Genomic DNA, 17,955 nt, shown 5'->3' with positions numbered 1-17,955 from the left:
ACTGACTCATGAAATGACAAATCTATGAATCATATTTTCCTGACTATAAGCCCCCACTTTTTTCCAACGTTTTTAAACATGCTGCTTATAATTTGTGGATTTTTCTTCGGTAACGGACAGACACAAAGTGTTATTGTTTGTGTTATGCTACTACCTTTTGGACGGGTTTGCTCACTGCAGGTGCTGCGGGTTGAGAATGTACTTACTCTTTTGTGCCTTGAACCGGAACTATAACCAAAATGATTGTTGTTCGTTCATCGCTCCGTTTTTAAGTTTTACAATATAACAAACAATTCATACGTACTAAACCGTACCATGTGTGATGTCTGTAGGAGTGGTTTCATGCATATTTGTAGGTGCTTTCATAATGTAATCAAGCTGAGGTCGTTAGGGAATATCCTAACACGTTTACAAGTGTCTGTGTATAGTATTAACTTACAATTTGTATTGTTTTAGTTTCGCAAGTTCACCAAAACATCACTCTGGACTTATTGATTCTGTTTAGCTAATTGGAAAGCGAGCTTCCGCTGCCTTTTTACTACCGTGTTACAGGCAACGTTTGAAAACATTTAAGTTATGTAAATAAACATTTACAAATATCTCGTTTCACATCGTATATATCTGCGGCTTATAGTCCGGTGCGGCTTAAATACCAGTGCACTCCATAGCCCGGAAAATATGGCATCATGCAATATATTTGAATGTGAGGGAGTGTCTGACTGTTTTTAGTTTTTAATTGTACCGCACTGGTGGCAATTAATTTTGCCATTAACCATAACAATGACATTAAAAGGGATTCTAGTATACTAGTACAATAAAAGTAAATGCATATTAGTTACATACGCAAACAAGAAAATGTGTGAATGCTGAAAAGATGAATCCGAACTAAAAAGGCTAACCTTACCATGCGTCAACAAAATTAATGAGGCGTATACCTATAACATTAGCTTAAAAAAAAATTGCATGCTAACGTTAGCCTGTGTCAAATACCAAAATACCTGCAAAATTAGCTACTAAGCTAACATTTTCATGCCAGCAATTGACTCATATTAATGAGGAGCATTTTGACTTTGGAACAGTTAAAATGGGTTGGAAAAAAAAAGTTTATATTTTCAATAAGGAAAAAAATCCTGGGAAACATTTGCAGCATTAGAATATTTTTGAATGTTTAGTGGAATAAATGGTTTAAAAATGTGGGAAATGTAGAAGTTGAAACAAATGGCCATTTATTAAAAAGGTACGATTCCTCGTAATGTCGGAAGTTTAGGAATGTAAAAAAATAAAAAGTAGCTTGTGTGTCAATATTTTATATTGTAAAATATTTTGATAGTTGAACGGTTTCAACTGAATGAAAACAAAGAAAAAAGCAGACAGCAAATAAAAAGGGATAAATAAAAATGGAAAATTTGAAGAAAAATGGTGAAGAGCAGGGGTTCTTAACCTTTTTGACCTCGGGCCCAACTTTTCCACTACAGAGGGGCCCAGCGCCCTCTCAAAAATTAACACTTAATCATATTCAACAATCATATCCAACCTACATACAGATTAACAGGCATATCCTTTAAGGCTGAAACGACGCCTCGACGTAGTCGACGTCATCGGTTACGTAAATACGTCGACGCCGTTTTTGTGCGTCGACGCGTCGCATAATGATGTCACACTACCGTCATGGCGAAGCGCAAAGCAGACGATCAAAGAAGACGATGCGAGCGGTGCGAGCGAGGGGGGAAAAGCATGCCAAAAGTGGTCAAAAGTGTGGGAGTATTTCAATAAACGGCCTAATAATGTTGTTGTATGCACACTGTGTCGAGCGGAAATGGCCTATAATAGCAGCACAACGGCTATGAACGAACATTTGAAAAGAAAACCATCAACTAGTCAATCGTCCGCGCGAGCATACGTTGTCATCATTACACAAAAACATGAATGTGTCATTTGTATCTGCTAGGGGTGTAACGGTACGTGTTTTGTATTGAACCGTTTCGGTACGGGCTTTCGGTTCGGTACGGGGGTGTACCGAACGAGTTTCTAAGCTAAAGCTAAAGTCTTAACAAGCTGCTTTGCTCCGTCTGCCTCTGTCTCAGCACGCAGCATTGTCCCACCCACACAACCATCTGATTGGTACACACGCAGCATTGTCCCACCCACACAACCATCTGATTGGTACACACGCAGCATTGTCCCACCCACACAACCATCTGATTGGTACACACGAAGCATTATCAGCCAATCAGCAGTGTGTATTCAGAGCGCATGTACTCAGCGCTTCAGCGTGGAGCAGATAGGTGTTTAGCAGGTGAGCATCAGGCAGCGGACTCTCCCCAAATGATAATAAACACCTCCCAGTCAACTACTAGTAACATCACTATGAGCCCGTTGACCTTCTAGAAACTTAAACTGCAGCTCAGCTCACTCGCAATCCTGGCTTGAGGTGAAGGCTAATTAGCTCTCAGTTCCAGCCACATCGACCCCTTCTGAGCGCCTATTTTCAGCTGCTGGGAATATTGTAAACAAGAAAAGAACCAAAGCATGTAGACATGCTAACCTTTCTTCATTACAACTGTTAGTCACTCACTGGAATGAGTAGAATTGGTTATTGTGTACTGTGTTGGACTGGATGTTTATTTTGCACATTTTAAAAGCAATACTTAATGTTTACAGTGCTCCAGAATATTTAGATTGGCACTTTTTTGTATTGGATGTTTATCTTTATTTTTGCACATTTTAGCAAATAAGCAATACTTTCACTTTTGTTGAAATGTTTACACTGTTGTTACAGAATATTTCGTTTTGCACTTTTTTGTATTGGATGTTTATCTTTATTTTTGCACATTTTAAAGCAAAATAAGCAATACTTTTACTTTTGAAATGCTTATACTATTGCAGAATATTAAGATTTGCACTGGATGTTGACTTTTATATTTGCACATTAAAAAGCAAATAAGCTACTTTTAATTTGGTTAAATGTTAAAAGTTTTAAATGTTTACATTATTACAGAATATTTAGTCATGTTGTTGTCAATGTTGACTGAGTGGCCATACTTCTTTTTTTTTGTAAATAAAAGCCATGCCTTTTGAAAAAACAGGCCTACATTTATTTTTTCATCTTCATTTTGAATAAAAAAATAATCGGTAAAAGGAAAAATAATCTATAGATTAATCGAAAAAAAAAACCATCTACAGATTAACCAATTAATCGAAAAAATAATCTATAGATTAATCGATAGAAAAATAATGGTTAGCTGCAGCCTTAATATCCTTATCAAATGATATAAAACCATGTGTTAATCACAAAGATTATTTAAAACAATCTTAGATTTAGGTCAGGCTGATTACAAAAATAACCAATCAAAAATATTGCATTAGAAAGGACTGTGATGAAAAATAAATGTACATACAAATTATGTTGTAATAAAATAAACTGTTCAACTAAACTGTCAATGAAATTGAAGTGCGCCTTCAACTCTTAAGTCGTAGATTTTGCACTAAGACTGATGTTTGTTTGATTGTGTCATTACTGCCATAAGTGGTGGAAAAGTGTAATACAACTGATTACCATTATGGACTACAGCTGAGAAACATTTTTGGCAGCCCAACAATGGCCCCAATGGTTAAACCCTGGTGTAAAGTACTACTTAGTGATGGGTCCGGCAACACCGATGCATCGGCGCATGTGTCGAGCTCATAGAGCAAAACCCTGTGTCGGTGCGCATACCGCTTTTAGAAAGTCACATGACCAATCATGAGCTGTTTGGGTCACGTGACCAATACGCAAACTGTGTCGAACTGAGGCCTGCACGCCAAACTGTGTTTATAAGGAAGCGCATCTGTCAACGAGATGCTGCTGCCAACAGAATCGCCGCACTTCTGTCGTTGGTCATTTGTCATTTATCGTCGTCGGAGATCATGGAGCAGCCTCAGGCAAAAAGAAAGATTTTTGCCGTGGGGGAATATTTTGACCATATATCGGAAAAAAAGGTATTTGTGTTCATTTCCTTGTCGTTTCATCCTGTTCTCTCAAAGTTTCCACTTGATCTATTAGAATTCAAAATCTCTTCAAAATGATTCTTAGTTTACTATTCATATTTTCTGCAGGTTAAATGTCGCATTTGTACGACAGAATTGTTGTACATTAACAAATCCATCTCCTCAATGCTGGGGCATTATAGGGCCAGGCATGAAAATTAAGTTCCAGAAACACCCAGGATAATAACTAAGAAGAGAAATTGTCTAAAATTTTGAGCGGAAGTGGTTGGGCGCAGCACTGCAGCGACCAGGGCTTGTGCTTGTTGCTTTTACATGTTTTTTTTTTAAGTGTGTTTTTTAAGTGTTCGTACCATCATGTTCGTTTTGTTTATTCGTTTTTAAAAACATGCTTTGGTGCTTGTGACTTTACGTGAAACTGATCACGGCATTAATTGACATTCGACATACAAAGAACTCGGCCCTCTGAACTACCAATTGTTTGTAGCACGAGCCCTAACAATGGAAGCAAGTTTTTATATCGTACTGCTGATCCTCTTTTTTTATCAGCGAACGCGTAATTTTTTGTCTTGCAACGAACGTGCAATGGGAACATGGATGTCGCGTCTACTCCAGAGATGCCTTACTGTCCCTCCGACCCACACCACGCCAATCCACACCACCAGAACATCTACCGGCAGTCATCCGAGCGACACACACCGGCACACGGCCACAACGCAAGCGAGGCAGACGGGGAGGTGTCCGAGAACGCCTCCGCCGGCGAATCAACAGACCACCGCTGCCGTCAATAATACTCAGCAACGTGCGATCGCTGGCACCAAAGCTGGATGAGCTTCGGGTCAACCTAAAGAGCTGCTTTGAATACCGGGAAACCAACATCATGGTGTTCACCGAGACGTGGCTTCACCAAGGCGTCCCGGATTCTCTGCTTGACCTGGATGGATTCTCACTCGTACGAGCTGACCGCTCTGACGCTTCCGGGAAGAGAAAAGGGGGCGGAGTCGGCGTGTACGTGAGTGACAAGTGGTGTAAACAGCTCACTGTGAAAAAATCCATATGCAGCCCCGACGTAGAACTGCTGTGTTTATCTATGAGACCTTACTACCTGCCTAGGGAGTTTGGCAACATCATCATAGCCGCTGTTTATGTCCCACCCAGCGGCAATGCAGGCAGAGCTGCTGCGAGCATAGCAGAGTGCGCACATGAACAGCTGCAGCGCACACCCGGAGCTCCTGTTTTCTTTTTGGGTGACTTTAACCATTGTAAACTGGAGACTGCCTTGCCGGGCTTTGAACAATTTGTAAAATGTGACACAAGAAATGACAAGATTCTAGATAAATGCTATGGCAATATAAAGGGGGGATATTCAGCAAAACCAAAGCCCCCCCCTTTCCAACTCGGATCACAACACCATACATCTAATACCCACATATAAATCTGTTTTTAAAAGTTTTTAAAAGTGCCCAAGACAATTAATGTGTGGTCAGACGATGCTATTGAGACACTGAAGGGGTGTTTCATGTGCACAGACTGGTCCCTGTTCCATGCACTAGGACTAGATGAGGCTACAGTAACTATAACGGACTACATTGAGTTTTGTGTTGGCAATGTGGTACCCAAGAAAAACATTGTAGTATATCCCAATAACAAACCCTATGTAACAAAAGAAATAAAAGACTGCATAAATAGGAAAAAGCAGGCCTTTAGAAGTAAAGACAGAGCAGGACTGTCAGTTGTCCAAAAAGAACTCAAACAACTTCTCACTAATGCAAGAGAACAACATAGGCAAACAATGGAACATCATCTCCAAATGTCAAATACAAAAAAACTTTGGGACACAATGAAATCAGTCACTAATATGAACCCTGCAAAGAAACAAATCATCACCCTGGATGAGCAGCAAAAATCAAATGAGCTAAATGACTTTTATTTGAGATTCGACCATCAAAACTTCTCTCAGGAGTGTGACAGTGTTTTGCAGTCCCTGCCAGACACTGATGACACCTGCTGCCTGGAAGTCGACCCGACCAGCATTCGCCGTCTCTTTAGTAGAGTACGTACAGGCAAGGCCGCAGGCCCTGACGGCCTCCCAGCTTTTTTGCTCAAAAGCTGTGCAGAGGAACTAACTACAGCATGGTGTCCAATATTCCAACAGTCACTTAACACTCACACTGTTCCAGCTCTGTGGAAGAAGTCAATTATAACTCCAGTGCCTAAAAAGCCCGGTGTCACAGTAAACAACGACTTTCGTCCCGTAGCTCTCACTTCGATTGTTATGAAATGTTTTGAAAAATTTGTTGTGTCACTGCTCATGAAGGATGTCAAGCCAAAGTTAGATGTGTACCAGTTTGCGTACAAGCAGGAATGCAGTACTGATGATGCAATCCTTTGCACCTTGCACTTTATCTCCAAGCACCTTGAGAACACAAAAGCTTATGCTAGAATTTTATTTGTTGATTTTAGCTCAGCTTTTAATACAGTGCAAATTCACATACTCTTGGAGAAGCTCAAAGACATGGGTGTAAACTCCACCTTGATCAAATGGTTCCACTCTTTTTTAACAAACAGAACACAGCAAGTGAAGGTCAACAGAACACTGTCAGACACCAAACACTGCAACACAGGCGTCCCACAGGGTTGTGTTGTATCACCAACACTGTTTACATTGTACACCAATGATTGTAGGACTGTGCACCCTAACAATTATATGGTGAAATTTGCGGACGATACCGTGCTCCTAAGCCTTCTACACAAGGATACGGACCCCTCTGTGTACCAAGACGAGATAGACCTATTTATTAGGTGGTGTGATACCAACTATCTTATTTTAAATGTGACCAAGACACAGGAAATGGTTTTGGATCCGAGGAAAGTGACTGACCATAAGCCAGTGGTCATCAAAAATCAGGAAATCACCCAGGTATCCTCATATAAATATTTAGGGATTCATATTGATAATCTTCTCTGCTGGAAGACACATATTGACAAACTGTGCAATAGACTGCAACAGAGGCTATATTTTTTGCGAAGATTAAGATTGTACGGCGTAAGCACCCACATCATGATGATTTTCTACCGTGCCATTGTAGAGAGCATCATTAGATACGGGATCACCTCATGGTTTGGCAACCTAACCATTAAGCTAAAAAGCAAACTGGCCGGCATGCATAAAACGGCAATGAAAATCGTAGGGAGGAAAGAATATGAGCCTATACAGAGCATCTATGAGCAGGCAGTTAGGAAAAAAGCTAAGAAAATTATTTCCAACTCACAACACCCACTCTTCCCTGAATATAGAACCCTGCCATCAGGGAGAAGACTCCGGGTCCCACTATGCAAATCGAACCGCCTTAAATTATCATTTGTCCCAGCCTCCATTAAGCTGACCAACAAGGTGCAATAGAATGTTAATACATAGGTTAGCACTTTTTTAGCACATAGCACTTTAGAACTAAGCACTTTAGCACAAAGCACTTTATCTATGAGCTCTAGTGCAATGTACACTGGCACTTTATCTTTATCTCCATACTGTAGATTTTATGCCTACATCAAAGTGCCATCTATGTCTATCAAGCTCCATGTTCTGATGTTTAAATGTTAGTTGTCTGGTTGTAGTTGTGTCTGCGCTTGTGTTTTTGTTCTGTTGTTTTTGTGTATGTTAAGAAAGCAATGATGCACTGTGCCCAAGACAAATTTCCCCGCGGGGACAATAAAGTTGAACCTTGAATACGTTGGAAAAACTGTTATCTTTTAAATAAAAATGTGTAAAAAAAAACAAACAAATTCCAGTCCACAAGCATCCTCATTCACAACACGTTATCTTAGATTTCCATGTTATGATACATGTTCACATTATTTATTGACTGTATCTAAAAAAGATAAAAATATATTTTTATTTAAATGAAGATATGAAATAATCCTAAATGAAATACAATGACTTGGTTTATATTATTGTATATACTAGGTCATAAAATCAGTGTCAGTTGAGTCGGTCCATAGGTTGCCTGTAGGGATTTTTAATGTCCAGCAGATGTCAGTATTTAGTGACACAGTATCGACACAGTATCAATATAGTTTTGCAATGTGTCGAAACGCTTCATGACGCCTCATCAACCCATCACTAGTACTACTACAGTAAATTCAGGACTGTAAGCAATTACTTTTTTCCTATGCTTTGATCCCTGAATTTTCAAAAAAATAAAATGTTGACTGACGCCTACAACGCAAATAGTAAAAAAAAAAAAAAGTAATGAAACTGAAAAGGTGTGTTGTTGTTTGTGCTATGGTGCCATCTTCTGGACGAGTTTGCTCACTGCAGGTGCTGCAGTGCCCTTCTGTTTAGACTGAGCTTTCAACCGGAAGTACAAGTACTTGTAAAGATTCTTTATTCATCACCCCGACTAAACTAAGCCTAACAAACAATTCTTACGGACTAAACCGTCCCATGTGTGATGTCTGTAGCAGGGTTTTCATGCATATTTGTACGTGCTGTTGTAATGTAGTAAAGCTAGCGTTGTTAGCATTAGCTATGCTAACACATTTACGAGTGTCTGTGTTAGTATTAGTAACTTACAATGGCATTCCTTTTGTATTGTTTCAGTTTCGTAAATTCACCAAAACGTCACCATGGAGTTGTTGAGTCTGTTTAGCTGATTGAAGAGCTAGCTTTTGCAGCCAGTGGGTCCATGACGATGGCTTCTGTTTTGTTTGATCAGCCGTTTTACTGTTTGGAAACAAAGTATGTAAATAAACATTTACATACTTTGTTTAAATAAGTCATTTAACAACGTATATATCGGCAGCTTATAGTCCGGTGCGTCTTATACTGTATATGTAAAAAAAAAATATAGTTAATATATAGCCTATGGTCTGGAAATTACCGTAAGTGATAAAAATGAATTAGAACCAATTATCCGGATGTTCCCTCTCGAGTGTGCCTCGCGGTCTTCAAAGGTTGGGTACTGTAGTTTTACTTTGGTCTGTGACTAATTTCTCTACAAAAACGTGTTTTACAGTTAAGAATGTTCCACAAACTTGGGCTGCTTACCAATTAATGCCTGCAAGTCAATCACCTTAGGGTGAAATTACTTTGGATTTATGGCGGCATTGCCCAACACTCAGATTTTAAGTGTATTTTAGAATGTCGGAAAACCAAAAAAACCTAACTTTTCTTAGTAAATCCTTGGCACTGTTAATAGCCCCCAATACTAATACGGTATATATCTGACAGTTTAATGCAGCCCTTAAAAGGCCAGATGTGTACCGAGGTCAGTAAAAATGAATTACTATGATGACTTACAGCGCCGCCTGCCAGCCTTCTTTCATGTAGAACTGGCCTCGCTCGATTCTCACGTTGTTGGCAAAATGTAGCCGTTTGGGGAGGTGCTCTTTAAGATAGGGCCTCATTGGCTGCTCGCGGGTCTTGCACTTCAGAGCACACACAAAAACATGGAGGATCAACACATGACAAGCAGATAATCGTTCATTTGCTTCATTCAATACGAAAATGTCACGTTTGGAATTCTCTGCATACCGACAGGTTCTTCACCAGGCCCTCGTAGTCAACTGTGGGGTGGGAGGAGAAACAAAAGGAACATTTACAGTGAGGACAAGGCCAGAGGCGCCTCTTAAGAAACGATACTGTGAGTCTGGGAAGACAAGAGGTCGGGCGTTGGCGTGGGGAACTCACAGGAAAAAAAGTCGTCCGGCAGGCGGCTGGGTCTGATACGGGCAGCTGGCCCTTGGATGACAGTGAAGTCGGCAGTGTTGTCCTGGTACTCCGACACGAACGCTGCCCTTTCACACGATGCTTCTTCCATGCCTGTTGAAAAGAAACTCTGCTCAGTAGTAGCATTTCTTTAAAAATATGGATACGCACTTTTGGCTCTAGATTGACCCAGAATATTAAAGGGTCTTATGTTCACTAACAGCACTAGTGACCAGTGATCTAATAACCCTATTTTTCGGACCATAGGGCGCACTGCCGATGACTTATTTTCATACAAAAGGCGCATTAAAGGGGTCATATTAATTTTTTTCTACATATTAGAACACTTCCTTGTGGTCTACATAACATGTAATGGTGGTTCTTTGGTCTAAATGTTGCATAGGTCATGTTTTATAGACCATATTCAAGATGCTTTGACCGATGTGTTGTGAGAGTCTTATTTACAAGCCTCCACTTGGACAGCGTCTTCTCCCTGTCATATTTGTCGTACGGGTAGTTTATAGTCCCTCCATAACGAGTCTACTGAAAGACATAAGTTAGAACTGTACGCTACTATTGCTAACCATGTTACACACCGAGAGCAAGCAGGAGAGAACATGCTAGCTAAACCAGTTTAAAACACCAAGAAATAGGTGCAATGTAAAAGTTTAAAAAGTGTGAAAGTAAGCAAATATTAACAAGTAGATTAATATTCAATAAAATTAAATTTTAACCATAGTTTTATTTTCTAAATGTAGGTTTTGTACTTCCACAAGTAAATACATTTACATTATATCTTGTAGGTATTTTAACATACTGGGAACGTTCTGTTTACACTCTTTACTTTACAGTTCCTTTTGGCTTGTGACTACAGCATAGACTAAGCCAAACATTTGGAAGCCGACTCAAGCCTTAGAGCCATCTGAGCTTCGATGTGGGTCCATATTGGATGTCTTACTACTGGGAAACCACAGAGACTTAAGAGCGGCCCACAGCGGTTTATAACCTCCAATTTATACCATCTTTCTAAGGCTTTTAGGTCACACACACACACACACACACACACACACACACACACACACACACACACACACACACACACACACACACACACACACACACACACACACACACACACACACACACACACACACACACACACACACACACAGGCTTCTCGTGTTATGGCAGCAGAGTTAGGCTTCCATATTTATAATGTATCCCAGCGAGCCTGTTTTATGACATATTATCTTGTTTGAATAGTGTTGTCAACTCACCGTGATCCGATACGATCATAATGTTGACACAGTGGAGCAGGTTTCTTTGTATCAGGCCATCTATTAGCATCCCCATAATCCGGTCCACGTTCTTTAGGGCATCGACGACCTGAAACACACCGTTCAAAAAGTAAACCAGAAAGTTAATAAACGTCTGACAAATTAGTTCAAGTAAATAACAGACTTAATAGAGTAGGATTTGTCACCAAGATACATGACATTGTAAATGTTTTAGCCTGACTAAGTGCTTAATAGAAAATGTATATTTATTAACATGCAACTCTAACAATATTGATAGGAGTTATAGAATATATCATGGTAACTATAATAAAATGTACAATATAAATATAATTCATTGTAAAGATGGCTATTAAAAATAGTAATATAATATATTAATAAAAAAGCTGTATACATTATACAGCAAAAAAAAGTTACAATATTTTATAGTTCGATATCCTAATACCTTTACCCTACCTAATTGTTAGCAGGGCTGGGGGATTATATGTTTGTGTTAAATTTCAGGTCGATCAAGGTGATCAGCTATTAACAGAATCAAACATGGTGGAAATGTCCGGGACAACAGCCAATCAGTCGACCTTTTCCTGTTCCACATCTGGTAGAAGTAAACAATCCTAGATAACAGAAAGCCCAAACGCGCGGGGGAAATCAATGCAAGCCGTGACTTTAAATTATCTAGGGCAGTGGTTCTCAAATGGGGTACGTGTACCCCTGGGGGTACTTGAAGGTATACCAAGGGGTACGTGAGATTTTAAAAAAATATTCTAAAAATAGCAACAATTCAAAAATCCTTAATAAATATATTTATTGAATAATACTTCAACAAAATATGAATGTAAGTTCATAAACTGAACATCAAATCAAGTAGGCTATTCCATTCAGTACAATGCAACAATGCAATATTCAGTGTTGACAGCTATATTTTTTGTGGACATGTTCCATAAATATTGATCTTAAAGATTTCTTTTTTTTGTGAAGAAATGTTTAGAATTAAGTTCATGAATCCAGATGGATCTCTATTCCAATCCCCAAAGAGGGCACTTGAAGTTGATGATTACTTCTATGTGTAGAAATCTTTATTTATAATTGAATCACTTGTTTATTTTTCAACAAGTTTTTAGTTATTTTTATATCTTTTTTTCCCAAATAGTTCAAGAAAGACCACAACAAATGAGCAATATTTTGAACTGTTATACAATTTAATAAATCAGAAACTGATGACATAGTGCTGTATTTTACTTCTTTATCTCTTTTTTTCAACCAAAAATGCTTTGCTCTGATTAGGGGGTACTTGAATTAAAACAATTTTCACAGGGGGTACATCACTGAAAAAAGGTTGAGAACCACTGATCTAGGGCTTATGATCTCAGTGTTAACGAAAAGGTGACAGATCTACTATTAAACACAGAAAGTCACGAAAATTGATGTGACACCAATGCCGCGTCTCAAAAACCTTCATTGTAAGTTAATCTTATGTTAATGTGAAGTTATTGTGCTTTTTCATTTTTTACACGCACGCACACTGTTAATAAAATGTTGATCTCCAGTTTCCTTTGTTTTAGCAGGGATGTGCCAATCGATCGGCCAATTTTCGTGTAAAAGTGTGATCGCTATTGCTGATGGATTTTAATGCCGATCCTCTGACACTATTTTAAAGCCCCCGGCTGACAAGCTAGCAGCTAATTGTGTGTTTCTATACTGGGGATGTAACAAACGGTAGGTATTATGATAAACTCAGGTAAAACTTCCCATGGTGAGTATTACTATTTCAAATAAGATTACCATAAACCCGTGATTGATAAAACTTTGATTAAGTCACAGACCTGTGACACTGCTCATTTACTGGAGATGCAAGCTAGTGCTAGCCAGCTTGATTGCTAACATGAAAACAAGATACATTAACATCTTTCTCCATTAAAAGACTACATTCCCCAACATAAACATTACTGTCTGAAGAACTAAGATATTTAAAGGCCTACTGAAACCCACTACTACCGACCACGCAGTCTGATAGTTTATATATCAATGATGAAATCTTAACATTGCAACACATGCCAATACGGCCGGGTTAACTTATAAAGTGACATTTAAAATTTCCCGGGAAATATCCGGCTGAAACGTCGCGGTATGATGACGTATGCGCGTGACGAAGTCAGTATAACGGAAGTTATTGTACCCCGTAGAATCCTATACAAAAAGCTCTGTTTTCATTTCATAATTCCACAGTATTCTGGACATCTTTTGCAATTTGTTTAATGAACAATGAAGGCTGCAAAGAAGACAGTTGTAGGTGGGATCGGTGTATTAGCAGCGGACTACAGCAACACAACCAGGAGGACTTTGTTGGAGCGCTAGCCGCGCTAGCCGTCGACCTCACCTTGACTTCCTACGTCTCCGGGCCGCCAAACGCATCGGGTGAAGTCCTTCGTCCTTCTGCCGATCGCTGGAACGCAGGTGAGCACGGGTGTTGATGAGCAAATGAGGGCTGGCTGGCGTAGGTGGAGAGCTAATGTTTTTAGCATAGCTCTGTGCGGTCCGGTTGCTAAGTTAGCTTCAATGGCGTCGTTAGCACAGCATTGTTAACCTTCGCCAGCCTGGAAAGCATTAACCGTGTATTTACATGTCCACGGTTTAATAGTATTGTTGATTTTCTATCTATCCTTCCAGTCAGGGGTTTATTTTTTTTGTTTCTATATGCAGTTAAAGCACGATGCTATCACGTTAGCTCGTAGCTAAAGCATTTCGCCGATGTATTGTCGTGGAGATAAAAGGCACTGAATGTCCATTTCGCGTTCTCGACTCTCATTTTCAAGAGGATATAGTATCCGAGGTGGTTTAAAATACAAATCCGTGATCCAAAATAGAAAAAGGAGAGTGTGGAATCCAATGAGCCAGCTTGTACCTAAGTTACGGTCAGAGCGAAAAAAGATACGTCCATCACTGCCTCTCAAGTCCTTCACTGTAACGTTCCTCATCTACGAATCTTTCATCCTCGCTCAAATTAATGGGGTAATCATCACTTTCTCGGTCCGAATCTCTCTCGCTCCATTGTAAACAACGGGGAATTGTGAGGAATCCTAGCTCCTGTGACGTCACGCTACTTCCGGTACAGGCAAGGCTTTTTTTTTATTATCAGCGAGCAAAAGTTGCGAACTTTATCGTCGATTTTCTCTACTAAATCCTTTCAGCAAAAATATGGCAATATCGCGAAATGATCAAGTATGACACATAGAATGGATCTGCTATTCCCGTTTAAATTTAAAAAAAATCATTTCAGTAGGCCTTTAATCATGCACATTAAACCTACACGATGTGCTCTATTGGAGAGATTGATCGATACTCAAAGCAATATGACAACAGGAAGTGAATTGGCGTGATGTCAAACAGTAAAAAAAAAAAACACTTCTACAAATTTAAACTGTAGAAAATAAACACTGAAATATAATATGGTTCTGAAATAGCCAGAACAATATTATATAACATTTCTTCTACCAAGAAAGTATATTTTGTGGCTATTTATAATATTGTTTTTTTAAATACAACTTTGTTATAAGTGTAAGTACTTTTTGAGCACAGTCAACATTACTGTGATGATTATAACTGTGGTAATTTTGGGGACAATAATTGTGATATGAAATTTTTGAATCGTTTCAGTGTGGAGCCTCCCCCCTTTAGCTAATAATTCCCTCCATTACGCCAAATGAACTATTTCTTAATATCTTATGTATCGCTGGAAGACGAGGCTAAACATGTTACACACAGAGCAAGTATGCTAATAGCTACAGTAAGCTAGCTCCAAACAATAAAATAAATATGTGCTTAGTAAAGTTTAAAAAGTTTAGACGGAAGCACGTTACAAAAGAAAGTAAGCAGATATTAACAGGAAATGAACAAGTAAATTATGAATTAGTTAGAGAGCATAATATACAGTAACAACTATTTGTGTGTCAGCATTGTCACAGTCCGTACTCAACACGTAATTGGTGGTGTCGATACCAAGGGTAGTATCAGTACAAGATTGATACTAGAGCGATTAGATCTACATGTATTTTCACACAATATTTTTTTTCCGTTGCTTTTGTTAATATTTACAAACAGAGTAATCCCCTGGACACAGGAGGACTTTGAGGGCAAAACCCAAATGATTTAAATGAGTAATAATAGGTTTTGCTTTTGTTTCATTATTGTAGACTATTGACTTTGTTTTGATCAAACTATTGTATGTAATAACAGAAAATACGAAACTAGTTTCAATATTGTTAATATCGATAGCACTCATGAATAAATGGCAAAATGTAAAGTTAAAACATATGATTGGTATCGGCCGATCTCACTCATGATCGGCATCACAAAACCCTGATCGGAACATCCCTTGTTATTAGTACAAATGCAAAAAAACGGATATTAATCGAGATTGGATTATATGAAAAAGTTAATTGTGATCATTTATTTGTTTCTGTATTGCCCACCCCTAATTGTTAGTCACTAATATTTTACTAGGAATCAAACACCCTGATACAGTCCTCGTCAGGTAAAAGGTTAACTCACAGTCCAGTTTGAGTACTTTTCAAGCAACTGTATCAAACTAATGATATCAAAGTGAGTCGTTTTCATTAAGTAGAATTTTCCGAACATGCGTTTGACACATTCGGTCATACTACCACTTTCACGTCCCAGCAATCCCTAACCTGGCTGCTTGCTGGTCCGTAGCGATGTCCTGCTGAGTCAGGCTCTTCCAGGTACAAAGTGTAAAAGTCAGGCCTGAAATCACACGTTCAGCAGTGTCAGCGGATTGGCCTCGTGCGGAGGATACGAAAAGCATGGTACCGTTTGCTTTGTGCTAAATCCAGCCACTCAAGCAGCGTTGACACTCTGGCCTCGAACGGGGTGCTTCTGTGCGTGGACATAGCAAACAGCAATATTACCTATCTTTAGAGTAGCGGATCCAAAAGGAGGTCATGTAAATAGTGCCGCTCTTACCTATCATACACTTTGTAGAAATCCGGGAAACTCCCGTTGATTTCTACGTCAGAGCCGGGCCAGAAGAAAGTTCCGGTTTTTAATTTGTGACGCATGGCGGTGATCCAAACCTGAACAGGATGAGAAAAGGAATATAATGGCTCTCTGATTCATAAAAATGCATTCTCTAGTGTTACCATATCCAAAGGTTTTGTGTACAAATGGCAAACAACAAAAGGTCAATAAAAAAGGAGAATACGGTTTGTTATGGAGAACATTCCAAACCCTTTATGAAAAATATTGAAATTGAATGATTTGGTGCAAACAGCTAAAATTATGCACAAAGCAAGTTACAACCTGCTACTTAAATATTCAACAAGGGAGAAAAATCCTTAGGGAAAACGTTTATTTAAAATAGGTCTGTAAAAAATAACGAGTTTACACAAATAATCACAAAGAAATATTGCATTAATCATGTAAATTTGCAGATTTGACTTTATTTTAATCACAACAACTCCAAAAAAATACTTTATACAATTTTAAAGGTTAAAAAAAGAAAATAATTGTGTCCGAAAAGGAACAGGAAGAAGCAAAAGCTTATGTCCTGCCCCATCATTCCAATATTATAATTTGATTCTTTATCAACAGACTACATGACCATATACGACATTAATTTAGTATATATATATATACACTACCGTTCAAAAGTTTGGGGTCACCCAAACAATTTTGTGGAATAGCCTTCATTTCTAAGAACAAGAATAGACTGTCGAGTTTCAGATGAAAGTTCTCTTTTTCTGGCCATTTTGAGCGTTTAATTGACCCCACAAATGTGATGCTCCAGAAACTCAATCTGCTCAAAGGAAGGTCAGTTTTGTAGCTTCTGTAACGAGCTAAACTGTTTTCAGATGTGTGAACATGATTGCACAAGGGTTTTCTAATCATCAATTAGCCTTCTGAGCCAATGAGCAAACACATTGTACCATTAGAACACTGGAGTGATAGTTGCTGGAAATGGGCCTCTATACACCTATGTAGATATTGCACCAAAAACCAGACATTTGCAGCTAGAATAGTCATTCACCACATTAGCAATGTATAGAGTGTATTTCTTTAAAGTTAAGACTAGTTTAAAGTTATCTTCATTGAAAAGTACAGTGCTTTTCCTTCAAAAATAAGGACATTTCAATGTGACCCCAAACCTTTGAACGGTAGTGTGTGTATATATATATATATATATATATATATATATATATATATATATAATTACAGAATACATTTATAATTAAATCCATTATTACACTCAAATAAAATGTAGTTTATATGAATAAAATATAACTTAGATCAGTGGTTCTTAACCTTGTTGGAGGTACCGAACCCCACCAGTTTCATATGCGCATTCACCTAACCCTTTAGTGAAAAACAAAATGTTTTTTTTTTCAAATTCAAGACAAAGTCAAATGTTTTTGGTAACACTTTAGTATGGGGAACATATTCTAAGTAACAAAGACTTCATTTAGAGTTATTTGGACACTAGGGGAACATATTCTAAGTAACAAAGACTTCATTTAGAGTTATTTGGTTAGGGTTAGGGTCAGGGTTAGAGGGTTAGGGTTATAATAAGGCCATGCCGAAGAAGGCATTAATAAGTACTTAATAATGACTAGTTAAGAGCCAATATGTTACTATTTTGCATGTTAATAAGCAACTAATTAATGGTGAATATGTTCCCCATACTAAAGTGTTACCATGTTTTATTACTGGTGCACAAAATGAACCGTGCATGAACATCACCTTGTTCAAACAACAAAACCAACACAGTGCATAAACTCACAACAAATTACACACCTGCAAATCAGTCTGACTCCTGCTGTTGCCGTATCCGTAATACGCCAATAGGGAGAAGTTTTTATTTACACGATGAGTCGGGTGTGTCTTGACCTCCGCCGAACCCCTGAGCCCGACTCACCGTACCCCTAGGGTTCAATCGAACCCAGGTTAAGAACCACT

The 17,955-nt window shown here is 38.6% G+C and overlaps 1 protein-coding gene across 2 annotated transcripts in view; it reads right to left on the bottom strand.

The window, feature by feature from the left end:
• The window catches only part of enpp1 (ectonucleotide pyrophosphatase/phosphodiesterase 1), a 100,638-nt gene that overhangs the window by 31,111 nt on the left and 51,572 nt on the right, over positions 1-17,955 (bottom strand). For both annotated transcript variants that reach the window (XM_062035030.1, XM_062035031.1), the window contains exons 7-13: positions 15,967-16,076; positions 15,814-15,879; positions 15,675-15,747; positions 10,969-11,077; positions 9,674-9,805; positions 9,518-9,549; positions 9,284-9,411 (exon numbers count right to left, since the gene is read on the bottom strand). In XM_062035030.1, coding sequence (XP_061891014.1) covers positions 9,284-9,411; positions 9,518-9,549; positions 9,674-9,805; positions 10,969-11,077; positions 15,675-15,747; positions 15,814-15,879; positions 15,967-16,076 — 650 coding nt within the window. The remainder of the gene's footprint in view (positions 1-9,283; positions 9,412-9,517; positions 9,550-9,673; positions 9,806-10,968; positions 11,078-15,674; positions 15,748-15,813; positions 15,880-15,966; positions 16,077-17,955) is intronic.

Source organism: Entelurus aequoreus, linkage group LG23 (genome assembly GCF_033978785.1).
Source record: "Entelurus aequoreus isolate RoL-2023_Sb linkage group LG23, RoL_Eaeq_v1.1, whole genome shotgun sequence".
Taxonomy (NCBI): Eukaryota; Metazoa; Chordata; class Actinopteri; order Syngnathiformes; family Syngnathidae; genus Entelurus; species Entelurus aequoreus.
The sequence above is the reverse complement of the archived record's forward strand: the minus strand, read 5'-3'. Positions and strand labels throughout refer to the sequence as shown.